The following is a 19,059-nucleotide window of genomic DNA, read 5'->3' as shown; positions in this document are numbered from 1 at the left end:
TTTTTCGACCTTCAACATTGGTCCCACCTTTTGTCACTACTGCTGCATCTTGTGGCAGACTGTTTTGCCATTAAAGCCCCGTACACACGTACTGATTGTCGGCCGACCGTTCGGCCGTCTTTTGTCCGGTGCTGTTTTGTTGGTTGAAATGTGCTCTAGACTGCACACAAATTTTGTCGGCCAACAACAACCAACTGCAGAAGTGATGTCATGTGCTGGTCTACTTTTCATGTGTTTTTTCTTCTCTGAGCATGCCCAGTCTTGATCATCACATTTTTGTCAAACAAAAGAAATTGGCCCACGGGACTTTGTATGAGGTACGTGTTTGGTGGCTAAGGAAATTTGAAATACACAATTGATGAAAGCAATACAATTTTATTGCATATTATGCACAGGTTGTAGAAATACAAATGATTACATGTGCTCAATGGCGCATGCTTTAGCTCAAAGGCTGTAATATAAATAGTATACAACACAGGCAATGTAAAATCAACAGTTGGCAAATAACTTGGTGTGGCCACTCATTTACAAGCATGGCATGGATAATAATGAGATAATATGACATTGGAATATAACTTTAAGAACTGACGCGTTTCGGGAGCACTATCTCCCTTCTTCAGAGATCAGTATATTCGGAATATCTATAAAAGATGGGCCAATTTCTTTTGTTTGTATATATTTTGGGATGGAGGAGTGTCTCGGTGGGAACCAGATCATTGCCCCTTTTGCATTTATATTCGGGTGGAAGACACCCACTGTGCCCTTTAATGATCTGGTTTCCCTTTTGGCTGGAAATTTCATCTTGGTGCCTCTCTTTATTTCAGCAGGTGTATTTCAATTAATCTATTTCCTTTACACGCCATATACCACTATGTATTGAGACCTATCTATGTTTTGTATTATACCTAATTTGACATATATATAATTTCTGTGTGGTGGATGGCTGAAGTTCTAGCCCCGGGAGCTGCGATGTACAAAGAGGGTACCTCTCTTTCCCTTGCTGTCCCCGCTCCTCCCCTTCCATGGGACGAGCGGGTCCACCCGTACATCGGCGTCATGCCGCACCTCCAACGCTGTGCGTCAGTGATTCACTGACGTCACCGCGCTGTATGCGTGCTATTACATCTACGGGACGGAGAGGTCCGCTTCTCAGCGTTCCTTTCCTCCACGAGATCACAGACGCCGCTGCTCTGATTGATCTCTTTAGACCCGCTGTATGACGTTAGGGTCCCATCTGTGCTGCCGTCCCTGGATCCAGCTGGTAGGTTCACCACTGCACTTTTCTCTCACTATTTTCATTCTGACTTACTTTATCCTTTCACTCACTCCCCTTGAGTCAGCTGCCACACAATTCCTTTCAGGTTTTTACCACTTCCTTGCTCATCCCACATTCTGTTCCACATTATACTAACACTTTTCCCCTCAATTTCTTGGCATTTTCTTCTCTTTAGCTCATGTTTGTTTCATTGGGGATTCTCTCCCTCACCAGCCCTTTCCATCCTACACACATTATGCTTGGTATCTTCAATTGGCATCAATTGTTACCCTTTATCATTACAAATTATATATATTTTCACATGTAATAGGTTGGGAGGTGCTACTTTCATATCGATATATCTATCACTCACCTACCATGGACCCCCACATCGGGTTGTCACATTTGGGATCCTTCAGCTCCCGGGTTAGACACAAGACGCCGCTGCCACACGGAAATCCAGTTTCCCATTCAATTCTCATGGAGTTGTGAGTATTTAATACTCATCATTTGACTTTTTAACCCAATCCCAATGGTATTGCATATCTAAACTAAGTGTTCTTTTATAGATATTCCGAATATACTGATCTCTGAAGAAGGGAGATAGTGCTCCCGAAACGCGTCAGTTCTTAAAGTTATATTCCAATGTCATATTATCTCATTATTATCCATGCCATGCTTGTAAATGAGTGGCCACACCAAGTTATTTGCCAACTGTTGATTTTACATTGCCTGTGTTGTATACTATTTATATTACAGCCTTTGAGCTAAAGCATGCGCCATTGAGCACATGTAATCATTTGTATTTCTACAACCTGTGCATAATATGCAATAAAATTGTATTGCTTTCATCAATTGTGTATTTCAAATTTCCTTAGCCACCAAACACGTACCTCATACAAAGTCCCGTGGGCCAATTTCTTTTGTTTGTATATATTTTGGGATGGAGGAGTGTCTCGGTGGGAACCAGATCATTGCCCCTTTTGCATCACATTTTTGTCGGCTGAAATCTGTACTGACTGACGAACAATCGGCCCTTCTTTGTTGGCCAACAAAAATTTTATAGCCTGCACACCAGATTTTGTTCGGCCGAAAAGTCGCAGTCGGTTGTCGGAAGCATCATACTAACAAGCCGATAATCGGCCGATCGGACGTTGGCCGTAAACAATCTATTTACGGCCAACAATCGGTGCGTGTGTACGGGCCATTACTCAACAGCTCACATGCTGGAGGACCAGCTTTTTCTTTATTCTTTGCTGGCAGGTGTTTTCTTTATTTATAGGTTTAATCAGAGCTTTTTTGTCAGAGAATAGGCACAGGAACGCATACCTGCCCCGCAGGGTATAGTTGCGAGTTGATGCGTTGTGTGTTCTGTGTCAAATTATGATAGTAGCCAAATTACACTGTGGGATTGTGGGCGAAAGTGGGAAGGTTTTAGAGAGGCATTGGAAAAAAACAACCAGGAGTGTGTAATGCACATTGTGCTAGGGTTCGGGAGTATGTTACACACAGTGTGCTAGGGTTCGGGAGTATGTTACACACAGTGTGCTAGGGTTCGGGAGTGTGTTACACGCAGGGTGCATGGTTCAGGAGTGCATTACAAAGTGTTTATAAATGCATTATGCACAGAGTGCACAGTTTAAGAGTGCGATACGCACATAAGTGCTAGGTTCAGGAGCGCGGTATGCACAGGGTTCAGGGTGTGCTTTGCACAGGGTTCAATATGAAAAGGGTTACCACATCTCAGGGAGTGAGCATACGATGCAACATCCCAGATACTTCAAGATTAATGTAGGAAAGATCACCTTCCAAAACGTAGGGACTTTTAAGGCACCATACTAAAACTAACAATGCAGCTGAGTAAAACAAAATGTATTCAATCCCATTAAAACAAATGGTGGAATAATTCATAACCACCGTGTAAAAGTTACAAATATAATAAGGCACAAAATATTAAAATCAATACAAATGCATAGATGAGATAAATAATGCTGCGTCTTGCTTGTTACTGTCGACACAATGCTAGTTACTGCCCAAGTTAACAGTTCAGATATCATCACAATTTAGATATAACCAGTTACATCATGGTATAACTGCTTTAGCCTTACCACAGCATTTGACATACGTTTGTCAACTGCTAGCTCTTGGGAAGATGTTATGCACAAGATCTGAATACCAATTCCCCCCATAAAGGCAGAGCATAAAGGTTCGGAAGGGCGCTACGCACAAGGTTCATGAGTCCTGCTTATGTTTTTACAAGTGAGTATAGTGCCAGTGCCGAAGGTGGCAGAACTGTGTTCTGCCACGTTCCAGCAGAAAAACATCCCCTGGCTTTTATATCAATAAGAATTTATATATCCTGTGCATTGTATTTTTTACAGTTAAAGCACCTCACTATAGAAGGCACAAAACAACTTGTGGACATTGGTTTGGATCTTTTATCTGTCACTTAATTGATTTTTTTTTCTTACAATGTCATATAGGTTTGTCCCCTCCCGGCAGCCCTTGGATCTTAACGCCGTGAGGCAGGACAGACTTCCTAATCATGTGATCACTGTGATTGGCTGTCTGTGACAGCTCAGGTCACTGTGCTGGGAATGCACAGTGAACGTGCACTCAGCGAAGAAACCTTGGGTGCCGTGAATGTATTAGTGGGACATGTGTTCCGCACATACAGCATGCATTACATGGTTGGCAAGAAGTTAAAATGTATATTTTGATGCTTTGTAATCCCTTCAAGGTACTGCACTATAGTACCCTGGCAGTCAGTATTTTTTTCAGAGTAGCTGCATTTATAGATTTATTTTCCTAAACTTGACTTTCTCTGTCTTCAAGGGTAAGCAACTGCTATTTTACTGTTCAACGAGACTGCTTAAGTGATCATTAAAAGTATTGTCATTAGGGCCCCTTTCACACATACGAACCATTCTTTTCATCAGTTCAGTCACGTTTTTTTTTTTGTCATCAGTTTTACACACGTTTTTCGTCCGTGGTCGTCGTTTTTTCTTCGGTTGTCGTCAGTTTTTCATCTGTTGTCATCCGTTCTCGTCCGATCTGTTTTTTTTAACGGGTGAAAAATAGAGCTTTCACCTGTTTAAAAAACGGATGTTGAAGGAAGCAGATGAAAGCGGATGTAAATGAAAGATCATCCATTTACGTCCGTTTTTCCATAGGAATGCATTGATGTCTGTTTTTCATCTGTCAACAGATGGATGAAAAAAAGACGAAAGATCAGTATGTGCGAAAGCAGCCTGAGGAAGGGGGATATTAGTTGTTCAAGAATGTTCTTTCTGGCAACTGAGATAGCCTTATTCCATAATGAAATGGGTAGTTAGCAGGGCTTAGCTATGACATAAGGGAACGTCAGCCCTCACAAAGTGAAACTAAATCGGAGGTAGTGCTTGCAAGTCTTTTTTTCGCTAATAAAGGTAATTGCAGTGCTTCTCTTGCGTCTGTACCAAGGCATGGTTTTTTTCATTTTAAACGTTAAAAAATGCAGTACCAATTTTACTTTTACCACTTTAGGATTTAGAACATTAAAGAGGGATCAAAAAACAATCAACAAGTTTTTAGGACACATTTCTGGTGTCATTTCCTCTCCCCCCTGCCGCCATTACCGGCAATTAATAGTTTTCAAAATGACAGCTGGTAATTGCTCTGTATTACACTGCAGGAGCGTCTGCCAAATGCAGTCTAAGATCACATTTGCATATAGTCTACAATTGTCATAATGAATCAGTGTATTGTTTCATTGCATTTACTATTTTATTCATATGTAGGTCAAAAATGATCTGCACATAAATGAAACAGAAACACCGTAATAACACCTAAAGTAAAACTACAGGTGACTTTTTTTTTTTCATTTTTTTGATCGAGTAAGGGAGGGTTTATAACCCTTGTCAGGTTTTTTTTTTGCCATCTGTGTCCCTTTTGGAGAGATTTCCTTTTACTTCCTGTCCCATAGTGGGAACACAGGAGGCGAGAGGAAATCCCTCCAAAGTTAGGGAACCCCCTAGTTCTTATTAGGGTCTCCAGAGTACCTTATTGGAAGATTTTCTCTCCTATTATTGTTCTAGGGATAACCCAAAGTCTGGGATTTTCTTTCACTTTCATTGATAAGAGAAAACGTGACAAAGAGAGGGTGAATCTCCCTAACATTTTTTCATTCTCCTCCTATTATTTTTACAGTGCAAAAAAAAAAAAAAAAACGCCTTTTTTTTTTATTTGCAAATAACTTTGCTCTACCTTGTACCAGGAAAATCATTTGAGTGTCCTTTTAACCGGACCATTTACTGTATAGAATAAAATGTATACTATTAAAGACAAAACAAAAAAAAAACATTGGTCAAAGCCAACCTACATCTTTTTTGGAGTTGGTGTCCATAGAAAATATTTTTTTGCAAACAATATTGCCTAGTTTTGTCTAAGGCCCCGTTCACACTGGGGCGATCCGACTTCCCGGGGCGACCTCCGAGGTCGTGGTGCGAGCAGCGCGCCGCGACCTCGGAGCGGCCGGCACGGACTTCATAACAATGAAGTCTATGACGGTCGCTCCAGGTCGCCCCAAAGAAGCTCCGGACCCTTTTTCTAAGTCGGAGCGACTTGTGTCGCTCCGATTAGAACGGGTCCGCAGCTTCTCTATGGAAGGCGACCTACAGCGACCTGTGAGGCGACCAGGTCGCCTCACAGGTTGCCCCAGTGTGAACGGGGACTCAAACTGCATGGGGTTGATTTAGGCCTCTTTCACACGGGCGCACCGCCCGACGGAGTCCGTTCTGCTCAGCGGGGGAGCGATCCGCCGATCCCCGCTGAGCAGGCGGATGACCAATCCGTCTCCACGGAGCTTTCAGATCCCCCCTGTCCTCTATGGGGAGATCGGATGAGAATGGACCGCCTGTCCGTTCTCTTCCGAACCCATCCCATCCGATCCTCCAGACGGATGGAAAATAGGGTTTCCATCCGTCTGGATTTCACGGACAGGATTAGCATCGGATAGCAGTGGGTTTCAGTGGAGATGTCTCCGCTGACACCCGCTGCCCCATAGGGATGCATGGATCATCCGATCAGGTCCACCTGAAAAACCGCCTATCGGATCAGGTTGCCATTGTGAAAGGGGCCTAACTAAAACTGGAAAGTTCCAAATCTGGTGCAGCTCTGCATAGAAATCAATTAGTTCCAGGTTTTATTGTCAAAGCTTAATTGAACAGGCTTAAGTTAGAAGCTGATTGGTTACCATGCACAGCTGCACCAGAGTGAGTACTCCAGTTTGGTAAATCTCCCCCTATTACTTTATAGGTAATGACAAAGGTATTCCCAAATAAACAGGTCTATAATGGAAATGTAAAAATTGCTCTGGTCCATAATGAATATACAAATATGAGAGCTGAAGTTGTTAAAAGACAAGTATATCTTCTGTACAACTTGTCTTCAATACCTAGTACACACAATAAGAATATCGGACAAATGATTGTCTGTTTTTTTTTTTTTTTTGCATGCTAGTCTCATATAGAAAACCAATAGGTTACCAGAGTTATGAAAATTCTCGTACGACAGAATACAACTTCAGAAGTGATGCAGTGTATTGTATTCTTTCTTTTCCTGAGGATGCATGGTCTTGATCACACAATTTATTTTTGTACAAATACCATAATAATTACACAAAAGTAATTTGTTCTGTTATTGTAGGAGAAAAAATTTCATGTTTGTCCCTTTTTGGATATTTTTGCATGAACTGCCATGATCAGCTCTGTATACTCTGTACACTATAAAGCTGTGTACTATTGATCATCTTATCTGATGTTCACTTAGAAAGCTGTATTCTTCGTCTGATTTCTCATCGTGTGTACTAGGCATTAGGGAATTACCCCAGTCTTCAATGAAGTCCACCTGGAGAAATATTTACCTTCATCTTTGATTCAGTGATCTTTACTGTGCGGCCCTACCTGGAGCCACACAGTCTTATTTCAGAAAGCATCTCCACTGGGTCCTCTTCATTCTGCCCATGAACACTGTGGCCCCAATCATTCCTATAGGTAGCCGTACTCATTGTGGCCTCTAGTTCATTGAAAAGTATTGCTCTTTACAAAGTAACGAGCAGAGCATACAAACACAGGAGGAAAAAGACCAAGTGGGGATGCTTTCTGAAACAAGGCTCTGTAGCTCCGGGCAGAACCACACAATGAAGATTACTGTATCGAGGACATAAGTAATTCTCCAGGGGGACTACATTCCCCTGAGGAGAGGGCATGCCTTAAAGTGGTTGTAAACATCAAAAATAAAAAACGAACATGGCATGCAGTGGATGTAAAAAGTCCACACACCCCTGTTAAAATGTCAGGTTTCTGTGATGTAAAAAAATGAGACAAAGATAAATAATTTCAGAACTTTTTCCACCTTTATTGTGACCTATAAACTGTACAACTCAGGTAAACAACAAACGGAAATCTTTTAGGTGGAGGAAAGTAAGAATAAAAAACTAAAATAATATGGTTGCATATGTGTGCAAACCCTTAAACTGATACTTTGTTGAATCACCTTTTGGATTTCTTACAGCACTGTCTTTTTGGGTATGAGCCTATCAGCATGGCACATTTGCCTTGGTAATATTTGCCCACTAGTCTTTGCAAAAACACTCCAAATCTGTCAGATTGTGATAGCATCTCCTGTGCACAGCCCTCTTCAGATTCCCCACAGTTTTTCAATCGGATTCAGGTCTGGGCTCTGGCTGGGTCATTCCAAAACTTTAATCTTATTCTGGTGAAGCCATTCCTTTGTTGATTTGGATGTATGCTTTGGGTTGTTGTCATGCTAAAAGATAACGTTCCTACTCATGTTCAGCTTTCTAGCAGAAGCCTGAAGGTTTTGTGCCAATATTGACTGGTATTTGGAACTATTCATAATTCCCTCTACCTTGACTAAGGCCCCTGTTCCAGCTGAAGAAAAACTGCCCCAAAGCACGATGCTGCCACCACCATGCTTCACTTTGGGTATGGTGTTCTTTTGATGATGTGCAGTGTTTTTTTTGTGCCACACGTATCTTTTGGAATTATGGCCAAAAGGTTCAACCTTGATTTCATCAGACCATAACACATTTTCCCTGCAGCTTCTTTAATGTTGCTGAAGGCCTCTTGGCAGCCTCCCTGACCAGTTTTCTTCATGTCTTTTCATCATTTTTGGAGGGACGTCCAGTTCTTGGTAATGTCACTGTTGTGCCATATTTTCTCCACTTGATGATGACTCTCTTCAGTTTCTTGGTATATCGAATGCCTTGGAAATTCTTTTGAACCCTATGTATACTGTTATGTGACTTATGAAACAGTTTTTTTTTTCTATTTTTATCTAACAATACAATTTTGTTACAGAATTTTGATTGTTGACTGGGACATTCACCATGGACAAGGGATCCAGTACATCTTTGAAGATGATCCAAGGTGCATGCTAAGTATTGTAATCCTATCTTCTACCATCACATAGAATGTGTTCATTGCCTCAGCACAGCTCTAAAAACAGAAGGGTTGTCCACACTTCTAAGCAGCAGGCATTTAGCTTTTTAAATATTGCATTTCAAAGGTAAACCTTTTGGAGTAAAACTTTTTGCCTAAATTCAGGCCTGAAATGGAGCCAAAGACGCACAGGACCCTTATGCACTGCACCCTGCGGCCGCCCCGGAGATTTGTGAACCGGCTCCATTGAGAGCTGGTCACAGTCTCCTGTCGTGCGAATTGGATGCAGGGAAACCTGCATCCACCTTGCATCAGTGTGAACCCAGCCATAATAAGAACAGCTTAGCAGCTCCTGCCCTCAGTGTAGACCTTTCATGCCTCCTGCCCTCTTTCCTGCTGTGAGTTCAACAGCGGTGGCTGGCAGGCAGGCAGACAAGTACATACAGAATCCAACCTGCCGGGCCTCCTGCCCTCTGCCGTGCTGTGTTAAGGTAGGACTGGGAAGGGGGGAAGAGCTGTAACTGCAGTACGGACTTTGGTTTAATGGGGGACTGTGTATGGGGGTGGGGCTGTGATGTGTGAGTTTGTGATTGTAAGGGGGGGACTGTGATGTGGTGGGAGAGATGCGATTGCAAGGGGAACTGTGATGTGAGGAAGGGGGTACTGTAATCTGCGGGGGACTGTAATGCGAAAAGGGAGGTGAGTTGTGATTTGAAAGAGGGGACTGAGGACATTGATGTAAAGGGGGATGTGATGTGAAGGACCTGAGTCGTAGAACAACAATAAGATTCAGACCTCTGCAGAATGAAAATGTTACTGACCGGACCTCTGTAAATTTAAAATCTTCTGTACCCCTGGTGCATACTAATCAAGTGCAAGTGAGCTACACTTTTTTTAAATGTAAGCTTTTGTTGAAACCAACCACAAAACTGTACAGAGCAGAATAGTAACATCAGTACACAACATTCTTATTCACCCCCAGACCACTAGCCAACCACATTGTAAAACAAATGCACATTTGACAATAAGCAAAATATAACAATACGTTAAAGCAGCTATACAGGGACCCGGGGGTTGGAAAGTTACGGGATCCTAAATAACCCAAAGATGGCTCCATATCTGGCTGCATGGCAGGATGCGGAATTTTCTATTTAAAGTGGAGCTCCAGGTTCCTTCAAAAAAAATATTTAAGTTAGCAGCTACAAATACTTTATCTGCTGGCTTTCAATATTAGGACACTTACCTGTCCATGAATCCAGCAGTGTCTTCACCTGAGCCATTTTTTCATTCGGGTCAGAGGTATTGCTGCTGTCATCTTGGGTAAGGGAAACTGGCAGTGAAGCCTTGCGGCTTCACAGCGGGTTCCCTACTGCGCTTGTGCAAAGTCAGCCGGAAGTGGGAGCGGGTTCCTGTCAAAACCATGTAAAACCAGGCAAATAAGTGGAGCTTCCCCTTTTGGGTGGAGATCCACTTTAATAGGAGGTAAACATAGAGAACTATCTACTACAGCCACAGGAAAGAATGGATGAGCTACATTAGAACTAGGAGGGATAGGGAAGGGAAGAAAAAACAAAAAAAAGGGTGGGGGGGAATATATAACCAACTTGGGGGGGAATATATAACCAACTGAAAAGTAACGCAGGCTCTCCTGTAAGTCCAGCTTATCCATCAGTAGCAAAGTAATTGCGGTTGTCTTGGGAGTAAAAGAAAGCGCCTTAGTAAGACCAAGTCTTCTGTTCCTCTTCCTCTTTTAGCTTCATAGTTGCGGTGAGCTCTTTCATCAGCTGGATCTCTTTGATTACAGAGAACCATTGACCCAATGACCCAACGAGGAGGGCTCAGTACACTTCTGCCTCTGAACTATACAGACCCTAGCCACATTTTATAGATGCACTAGCTACACTTATTTTTAAGAAAGATTTATCACACCGAAGGAGTAAAAATACAAGAGTATTGCTCTTTTTAAGATGAATCTTTCTGCAGCAGCGTTGGACATTTTTGGCTTTTGGGAGTATTATACAGTTAAAGGGGTTGTAAAGGCAGACGGTTTTTTATCTTAAAGTTTAACTAAAGGCAAAACCTTTTTTGTTTAGTTTTGGATACAGGGAAGATTAGAACACTTGTCAGTTTTTATTGCTGTCTGTGTCCCTGTTAAGGAGATTCACCCTCTCTATTTGTCCTGTTTACCATTCACATTGAAAGTAAAAGAAAATCCCACATTTTTGGGTTGTCCCTAGAAAAGAGATGGAAGGGAAAAATTCCAATTGGGACACTAGTTATGGTGACCTGGGGGACCCCAAGAAATTCCTTTTTAATTTGTAGGGATTTCTTCTCACTTCCTGTTTGACTATGGGACAGGAAGTGAAGGGAAATCCCTACAATGGGACACAAATGGTGAAAAAAAAATCTGACAGGGGTTAGAACCCTTCCTGGCCCTATCCAAAATGGAAAAAAAAAACTTTGTAGCCTAAGGTTCTACTTTAATGCATTCTATGTGTTAAGATGAAAAAAACTTCCATGTGAAGCAGCCCCCCTAATACTTACCTGAGCCCATCTCTATGCAGCGATGTCCACAAGTGCCTCAGCCATACGGGACTCTCTCTTCTGATTGGCTGGCTGAGACACAGCAGTGGCGCCATTGGCTCCCGCTGCTGTCAATCAAACTCAGCCAATCTGGAGAGAGAGGGACAGGACCAAACTACAGCTCCATGTCTGAATGGATACACGGAGCTGCTGCTTGGCTCAGATGCCCCCATAGCAAGCTGCTTTCTGTGGGAGTACTCAACAGGAGGGAGGGGCCAGAAGCGCCGAAGAGGGACCCGAGAAGAGGAGGATCCAGGCTGCTCTGTGCAAAACCACTACACAGAGCAGGTAAGTATAACATGTTGGTTATTTTTTTAATAGAAAAAAAAGCGAGACTTTACAATCACTTTAGTGAATATATTATTCAAATTAAAGATAAATACAGACACTCCTCGTTTTAACGACTTGCATGTTTAACGACCGCTCAGACTTACGACCAGCTTTTTGGGCACTGTACATCGTTGTATTTTACAGTACAGTACAGGATTTTTGTTGTTTGATATTTTTGCTTTCTGTGCTTATCCAAATGAAAACAATGTTATTGATTTGGAGTTTTGTTTTAGACCTTTTTTTTTCAGAATACAGTACAGTAGTTAGGAATTCTTAAAATATTGATTACTTGTGGCTCCTCCGTTTAACAACCAATTTGTTTAACCACCTGGTCGCTGGAAGGGAACCTGGTCGTTAAGTATGGAGAGCCTGTAATAAAAAAATAGGTGTTTTGGAGAGGTATTTAAAAATATAGGTCACATGATGGACAAAAAAGTCCATTTGTGGTGGGATTTAGTCATGATGGATAAGTAAATTGTACAAAATGTGGTTCCACGCAGGTTAAAATTAGATGTGCCTCCTGACAATGGTCTAGAACAGGGTTTCTCAACCAAGGCTCAGGGCTGCCATCAGGGGGGTACTACGGATACTCCTGTATGGGGCTTGGGCACACGGGGGCCCGGACAGCAGGAGGATCAGTGGGAAGAGGGATCAATGACAGAACGATGCACTGTGTGCCTCTTCCTCCACCAGCTGAAAGCCAGTTTCTCCCCCTCTCGGCTTTTCGCCGGCTTTCAGCTGCTTGTCCCCACGCACACTTAGAGCCGGGACAAGGGGACTGCAGTGTGGAGAAGTGATGGAGAGGAAAGAGCCAGGAGGAGGTCCACTATGTTGTGCTCTCCCCTCCTGTCAGAACAACACTTGTCCATGCAGGATTGCTCTTACGTTGCATCATACTACACACACACAGTTTAATTATCACCCCCTACCTCCTCCATGGGCTGCTCATCTGCCGACAGTAGGAAATGTGGGTAGGGGACGGTAATCAAACTGTGTGTGTACAGTCCGATGCAATGTAGGAGCGATCCTGTCTCCTGTGCTGCATGGACAAGTGTTGTTCTGACAGAAGGGAAGAGCATATCGCAGTGCACCGCCTCCTGGCTTTGTAGTGGTTTCCCCCTGTCGGCTGGGATAGAGCCCCCAGTTAAATTGTAACCTATGAGGGCAAATCGGGAATAATAGTAGAAACATAATTTATGCCTGGGAAGTTTGGGCAGAAGGAGGGATTGGCAGCTCTCTGTGCTAGGAAGTGTGATGGGGATTTGGGGGGGGGGGGGAATAATATGTGCTAGGAGGGTTTCGGGGATTTGAGCCAATAGGGGGGATTGGGGGGGGATGTTTGTGCTAGAGGGAGGGCTGGGGGATTGGGGGGGGGGATTTGTGCTGGGGGGAGGGGGTTGTGAATTTGTGGAGGGATTGGATGGGGGTTGTGCTGGGGTCTATTTGTGCTAGGATGAGGGATTGGGGGGAGGGAGTTGTGCTGGGGGAGGAAATGGGGGGGGGGGGGGATTGGTGCTCAAAGGAGGGGTTTTAGGGAATTGTGCTGGGAGGGGATATGGGGGGGTTGCTAGGAGGAGAGATCGGGGGTATTTGTGCTGGGAAAGGGATGGGGGGGTGGGGGTAATTTGTGCTAGTGGGAGAGATTTAGGGGAATTTGTGCTAGAATAGGGAATTTGAGAAAAAAAGAGGATGTGTGCTGGACGGGTGATTTTTCTTGGGGGTGAGGAAGATTTCTGATAGGAAGGGGGATTGGGGTTGAATTTGTGTGGGGAGGTGGGATTGGGGGCAACAATTTGTGCTGGTAAGAGGGAATATTTGCATTTTTGTTTTTTGGAAAATATTGGCATGCAGACAGAATTTATGCTTCGAGGGTAAATGTACTGATTAGTGCAGTTTTTTTTTTTTTTTTTTTTTTTTTTTGAGGGGGGGGGGGGGGTTATGCTGAGATAGGATACTGGAAGCAATAGCCACATTTAAAAATAAACACTGATTCACACTGTACAGGCCACAGTGCCCATGTGAATGAGGACCAAGACCTCATTTACACACACACACACACAGAGCTTTATTTATTACCTTTTTTATGTTTTAGATTTAGCAGGAATTGTGACAGTTATGTTGTTTGTGTCCGCTAATGATGATTTTCATTTATTTTTTGTAATCCTATCATCTTGATATTTTCGCCTGGGTCAGGTAGGCTGTATGGGGCCCCGGAAATTCTAGCGGCAGCCCTGCCAAGGCTCCATTGAATCTAGGATTCCTCCAGAGGTTGCTAGGTGTTCCTTGAGCAGTGAGCAATGTCTGCCTCTAAGATAAGTTCCCATTGACACCACTGATCTTTTTTTAGCTCTCTGTAAGGGGTAGTTCTTCCCAATAACCATTACACTAATGTATCATGAGTTGTAGATCTAGTACTTTTAGCAGGTGTTCTCTGAGACCAGAAAGCTATTTCAAGGACTCTCCTGTTGAAAAGGTTGAGAAAGGCAGGTCTAGAAGATGCAGAGTCTGTAGAGGTTTAATTTTTTTCAATAATAAGGGACTAATAATAAAAAAAAAACAAAGATGCACAAATTAGATGAAGATTGAAGGAAAAACTGCAATCATTCAGTGAAATATCTGACTTGTAGGACCCTGAAAAAAAATAAAGTGGATCAGGAATGTATGATGAGGACAGGTAAGAAATTTCAGAGGGATGCAGTAGATTATGACATAAACCAGGTTTCTAGGTGGCAAAATAAAATTACTGATAAAGATGTATCGGTCTATAACACAACTCCGGAGAAGCATTATGACAGAGTGATAAAGAGTCCAGGTAGAATTACTTTCAATGAAAGTTTGAAGTGATTTTTTCATTTTACCTTCATAAATTTCTCTTTCGGGATATAAGGCCTTGTTCGTATCAATACGTACCATGTGCAAAGGCTGTGTTTACCCACACGGGGATGCACGGGTGTTTCATTCAGGCAGTTCCATTGATGTCGTAAGTGACAGACTGTGACTGCACGGACACAGCTGCTGCTGTCAATCTGACATCTGTACGGTCCCCCCAACTCCCACTGTCTGTGTTCGGGTCTGTGCACCTGCACATATGTCAAATTGGGAGCAGCGACCGTGGAACTGCATGTAAAGAGGCGCACAGAACACCTGTGCATCCCAGTGCAGGAAAACACGGCCCTCGTACAGAGTATGCATTGATATGCCCCCTTGAGAACCTAAATACTGTATCTTGAAAGTGCAATTCATAAGGTTAAAATTAAAAACTAGTTAAAGTTAAAAGTTAAAAACTATACTCGAGGAGGATTATTTAGATGCTTAGTAGGAGATTTATTGATAAAGGATATAATGAAGGCTTTGTGAAAAGAGAAGGTGAGAAAGTGATAAAAATGAATATAGTTCATCATATAGAAAGACAAACCTTTAACTCAAGTTTTATCTATGAAATCAATTTTTATGTATAAAAAATACCTTGACTTTGCGTAATTGGACAAAAATATAATAGATCCCCAAAAACCAGTTTTCCTTTATGGACAGTAAAACATTCTGCCTTAAAATTCGAAGAGGATTCGAGAGTTATCCATCCTACTCAGAAGCAACATGATATTAAAGGGCTTTTGTTTTGTGCCACGAAAAGGGTGGTCTACATGTTGCATTGCCCATGTTGTCTGCAGTATGTGAGCCGCACCACTAGGACATTTGTCCAAAGTGTATACTAGATTTTATTCAAGTTGTTTTTATTTATTTTTTTATTTTGCTAATATGAATCTAGAGCACAACTCCCTGTGCGATGATTTATTGGCCTTTATTTTGACTGTCCCTCATGTACTGTTCCTCATTTGTACTGTAGTGTCCTGTACTTTTCCTGGCATCGCTATGAACATGGATCGTTCTGGCCAAATCTGCGCGAGTCGGATTATGATTTTATTGGAAAAGGCAAAGGAACAGGTTACAATCTAAATCTTCCATGGAACCAGGTACAAAGTTCAGGGTTCTTTTTAGAAATGTTATTCCTGCTGAAAATTGAGCATAATTTAAACTAAAGAACAAATTGCCCTACTGCAACAGTAGTAGACATGTGAAGAGCAATTCTGTTCTGCAATTTAAATCAATTTGTTGTAGCTATTTATGATTTACTAAATTAAGTCCTAATTAATGCACTGCACTGCACGTAGCCAGAAATCACACAGTTTCTCACATGTAGAGTGTGTAGTTTTGCTTTTGGCAGCCTGTGCCGTATGCTTTTCTTTTCCTTTGTTTGATGTGTAAACAGATTCAACTTTAAAGGGCAGACTTAAATCTGACTGTAGTTGTGATGTAGCGTTGAAATATTAAAGTGGAGTGAAAGGCAAAACCTTTTTCTATTTTTGGATAGAGTAGGAGAGAGTTATATCCCCTGTCAGATTTTTATTTATTTTTTTGCCATCTGTGTCCCACTGGGGAGATTTACCTTCACTAATGATTTACCTTCAATAAATAAGATGAATCTCCCTAATGGGGGCACAGACAGCAATGAAAACTTCACAAGTGTTCTAATCCCTCTCCACTGTCCAAAACGTAAAAAAAAAAAACTTTTGCCTTTAGTTATACTGAACTAACAGTTCTTTGTCACAGTCTTTACATTTACATTTTTTGTTTTCTTTTAACCATGATTTTCAGATTGGCATGAGTAATGGCGATTATATTGCAGCTTTCTTCCATGTGCTTCTTCCGTTAGCATTTGAGGTACGTTTTATGAAGCTAATGTTACATTTTCCAGGGTCCTATCTGCCTTACTGATAATGGTAGTTTTGAATTCATGACATTGCTGTCATTTTGGACTCAATCTGACACTATGGGGGGGTAACAAAAAGCATAAAGCCTTTTATAAGCTGAGCCATGGGTGGCGCATATGGACCTGAAATAGGTTCATCTGATTTTTTAATGTGGCACAGAAAAATTTGTTGATTTCCCTATGTATTTTGTAGGACGTTTATTTACATTTTTACCTGATTTACAGCTTAAAGCTTTATATAAGCACATAAAGTATTTTTGTAAATCCCATGCAGTGAAATAATTCTAAAGTTCTTTATATTTTTAGTTTAATCCTGAACTTGTTTTGGTGTCAGCTGGATATGATTCAGGATTTGGAGACCCTGAGGTATGTATGTTGTGCATAATTATGCTTTAGAAATACTATATTTTTAATTCTGCCATAAAAAAAACTGATAAGGCTTTAGCAGAAGCAGCCCATTCCCCCCTTAGTTAAAGTGATTCTAAAGAAAAATGCTTTGGATATTTTGGGTGTGCAATGTTGAAATTTTCCTTCCCTTCCCACTCATGACTGTGCTGTAACAATGTATATGTGTACTTTGTATTGTCCTGGAGATACATTGTACAGTTTCTCTTTTCTAAGTTTACAATAAACACATTTCTGATTATAAAAAGAAAAAAGTGATTTAAAAGGATTTTTTTTTAAATCAAAATAACAAACCATTACTCTGTGCAATGGTTTTGCAGAGAGCAGCTCTGATCCTCTTCTTTTTGGGTGCCCCACTGGCAGCATTGGCTCCTCCCACCTGTTGAGTGCTCCCCAATAACAAGCCTCTTGCTATTGGGGGCACTCAAGCAAGCTCAGTCCCGAGCTGCGCTGTGTGTGTATTCACCTGCTCTCTCCTAATTGGCTCACTGGCTGCGACTGACAGCAGTATGAGACAGCTCCCGCTGCTGTGTCAGCCAATAAGGAGAGAGAGACACAAGAGAGCCACTGCTCCCATGCACATTATTGGTTTAAGATGGGGCTCAGGTGCTGTAAGTATAAGAGGGGGGGGGGGGGCTGCACCCAGAATGTTATTTTTTTTATGTTTTTTTTTTTCATAGCACGCATTAAGGTAGAAACAACTTTAGAAGCACTTTAAGTGCTGCATAGCTGTTTGAGAGCAGTAGCTTGGTGAATAGGTAGGTTATCCGTGCTATAGAACTGGCATGCAGCACTTAGTTCAGTAAATTACTGCTTCTATTAGAGCCTAGAACACAGATGTTTTGGTATGTGACAAAACTACCATTCTCTAATTTTATGTTATATTTATTCGTAAGTGTGGAGATAAAGTTATCACTATGTTATTGAACATAGGTTGTGTATACTTCTGTTTTTACAGGGACTGATGCGTGCAACCCCAGAGTGTTTTTCTCACCTTACTCATCTGCTTATGCATGTTGGCCATGGAAAACTGTGCGCTGTCCTTGAGGTAAATACTCCTCAACCTTTTTGCTGTGTCTGCAGCATTACTAGCATACTAATTGATATTGCATTACTCCAAATGATGCATTTATTATTAAATACTTAAAAGCGTATGCAAACCCAAAAACAAAACGGTATTCTATTGCAGTTTACCATTCCTTGGCTATGGAGGCTGCATTAGTTTACTTTTTTCTTTCTTTTTATCTGGTGATTCTAGCAGTGATTCTAGCAGTAACAAACTTCCAGTCCTAGGGTGACAACAGTCACTAACCCTTCTGTGTTAGGACCACAGAAACCAGATAATACTAAGCAACACTGCCCTCCTGTTGGCCTTCTGTTGACCATAACTTAGAGGGAAGTGGTTTTGTAGTTGTCCGAGATAGCTGAGAACAGTGTAACTGATATCCGTGTACAAAGGACAGCACTAGATTCCTGCAAAATTAACAAACCGATATAGCAAAGTGCTTTTAGTGGAATGTTTAACAGAACAAAGTGGAGTAAATACAAGAAGCTCATTTTTAGAGTTTACTTGCACTATAAAGTGAATCTACCATGCATTTTATAAAATGCAAAAGTATCTGTCACTGCAATATAAGAAATGCTGCAAGCATAAAGTGCAAGCACCCAGAAGTGCCTCCCAAACCCCCCTACCCAATCAAAGCCAAACCCCAGGTTGTTTTGATAGACAAAGCTCCAACAATTCTGACACCCACCACATCTACGCAACACACATTCCCTCTACGGCCTTATTTGCCAATAGGGGTAGATGCCACAAGATGCTTGCAATAAACTTTTTATTAGGCAGAAAATCGTTGTCCTTGCGCCTCACTGAAACATTGCTTTTTGTTTTTTTACTGATGCCTGACTCCATGGCTAAGCTCCAACAACTGCCCTCACTCTGTCTAATAAGAGTTTTCCTACTGGCCATTAGGCCAGTGTCATTGGACAGTAAAATGGTGCTTGTCTGGACGCAGCCAAGAAGTTTGGAAAAGTTAAGGTCCGTTAACAAAGTCTAAAGCAGATATGGGTACAGAAGTGATTTTTCATGCTTGCAACACATATAGTAGGCACCTTGTGGTATCAGCTCTTAGGTAGGAATTTTATTTTCAAGAATTGAAAATAGGATACACATACATAGGGGATGGGAAGCACTGTGAGCAAGTCAGGCTCTGCAGGATTCCATAGGATGTCAACCTAACACTTGGGGGCTTGCTGAGAGGAGGGGATGATCTGAA

The 19,059-nt window shown here is 41.9% G+C and overlaps 1 protein-coding gene across 1 annotated transcript in view; it reads left to right on the top strand.

Annotated features, from left to right (window-relative positions):
- The window catches only part of HDAC10 (histone deacetylase 10), a 74,026-nt gene that overhangs the window by 17,952 nt on the left and 37,015 nt on the right, over positions 1-19,059 (top strand). The window contains exons 7-11 of the mRNA XM_082255988.1: positions 8,617-8,685; positions 15,455-15,581; positions 16,264-16,329; positions 16,685-16,744; positions 17,742-17,831. Of these exons, the coding sequence (XP_082112114.1) occupies positions 8,617-8,685; positions 15,455-15,581; positions 16,264-16,329; positions 16,685-16,744; positions 17,742-17,831 (412 nt within the window). The remainder of the gene's footprint in view (positions 1-8,616; positions 8,686-15,454; positions 15,582-16,263; positions 16,330-16,684; positions 16,745-17,741; positions 17,832-19,059) is intronic.

Source organism: Pelophylax lessonae (assembly GCF_965119305.1).
Source record: "Pelophylax lessonae genome assembly, chromosome: 4".
Lineage (NCBI taxonomy): Eukaryota > Metazoa > Chordata > Amphibia > Anura > Ranidae > Pelophylax > Pelophylax lessonae.
This window is presented reverse-complemented; position numbering and strand designations above follow the sequence as displayed.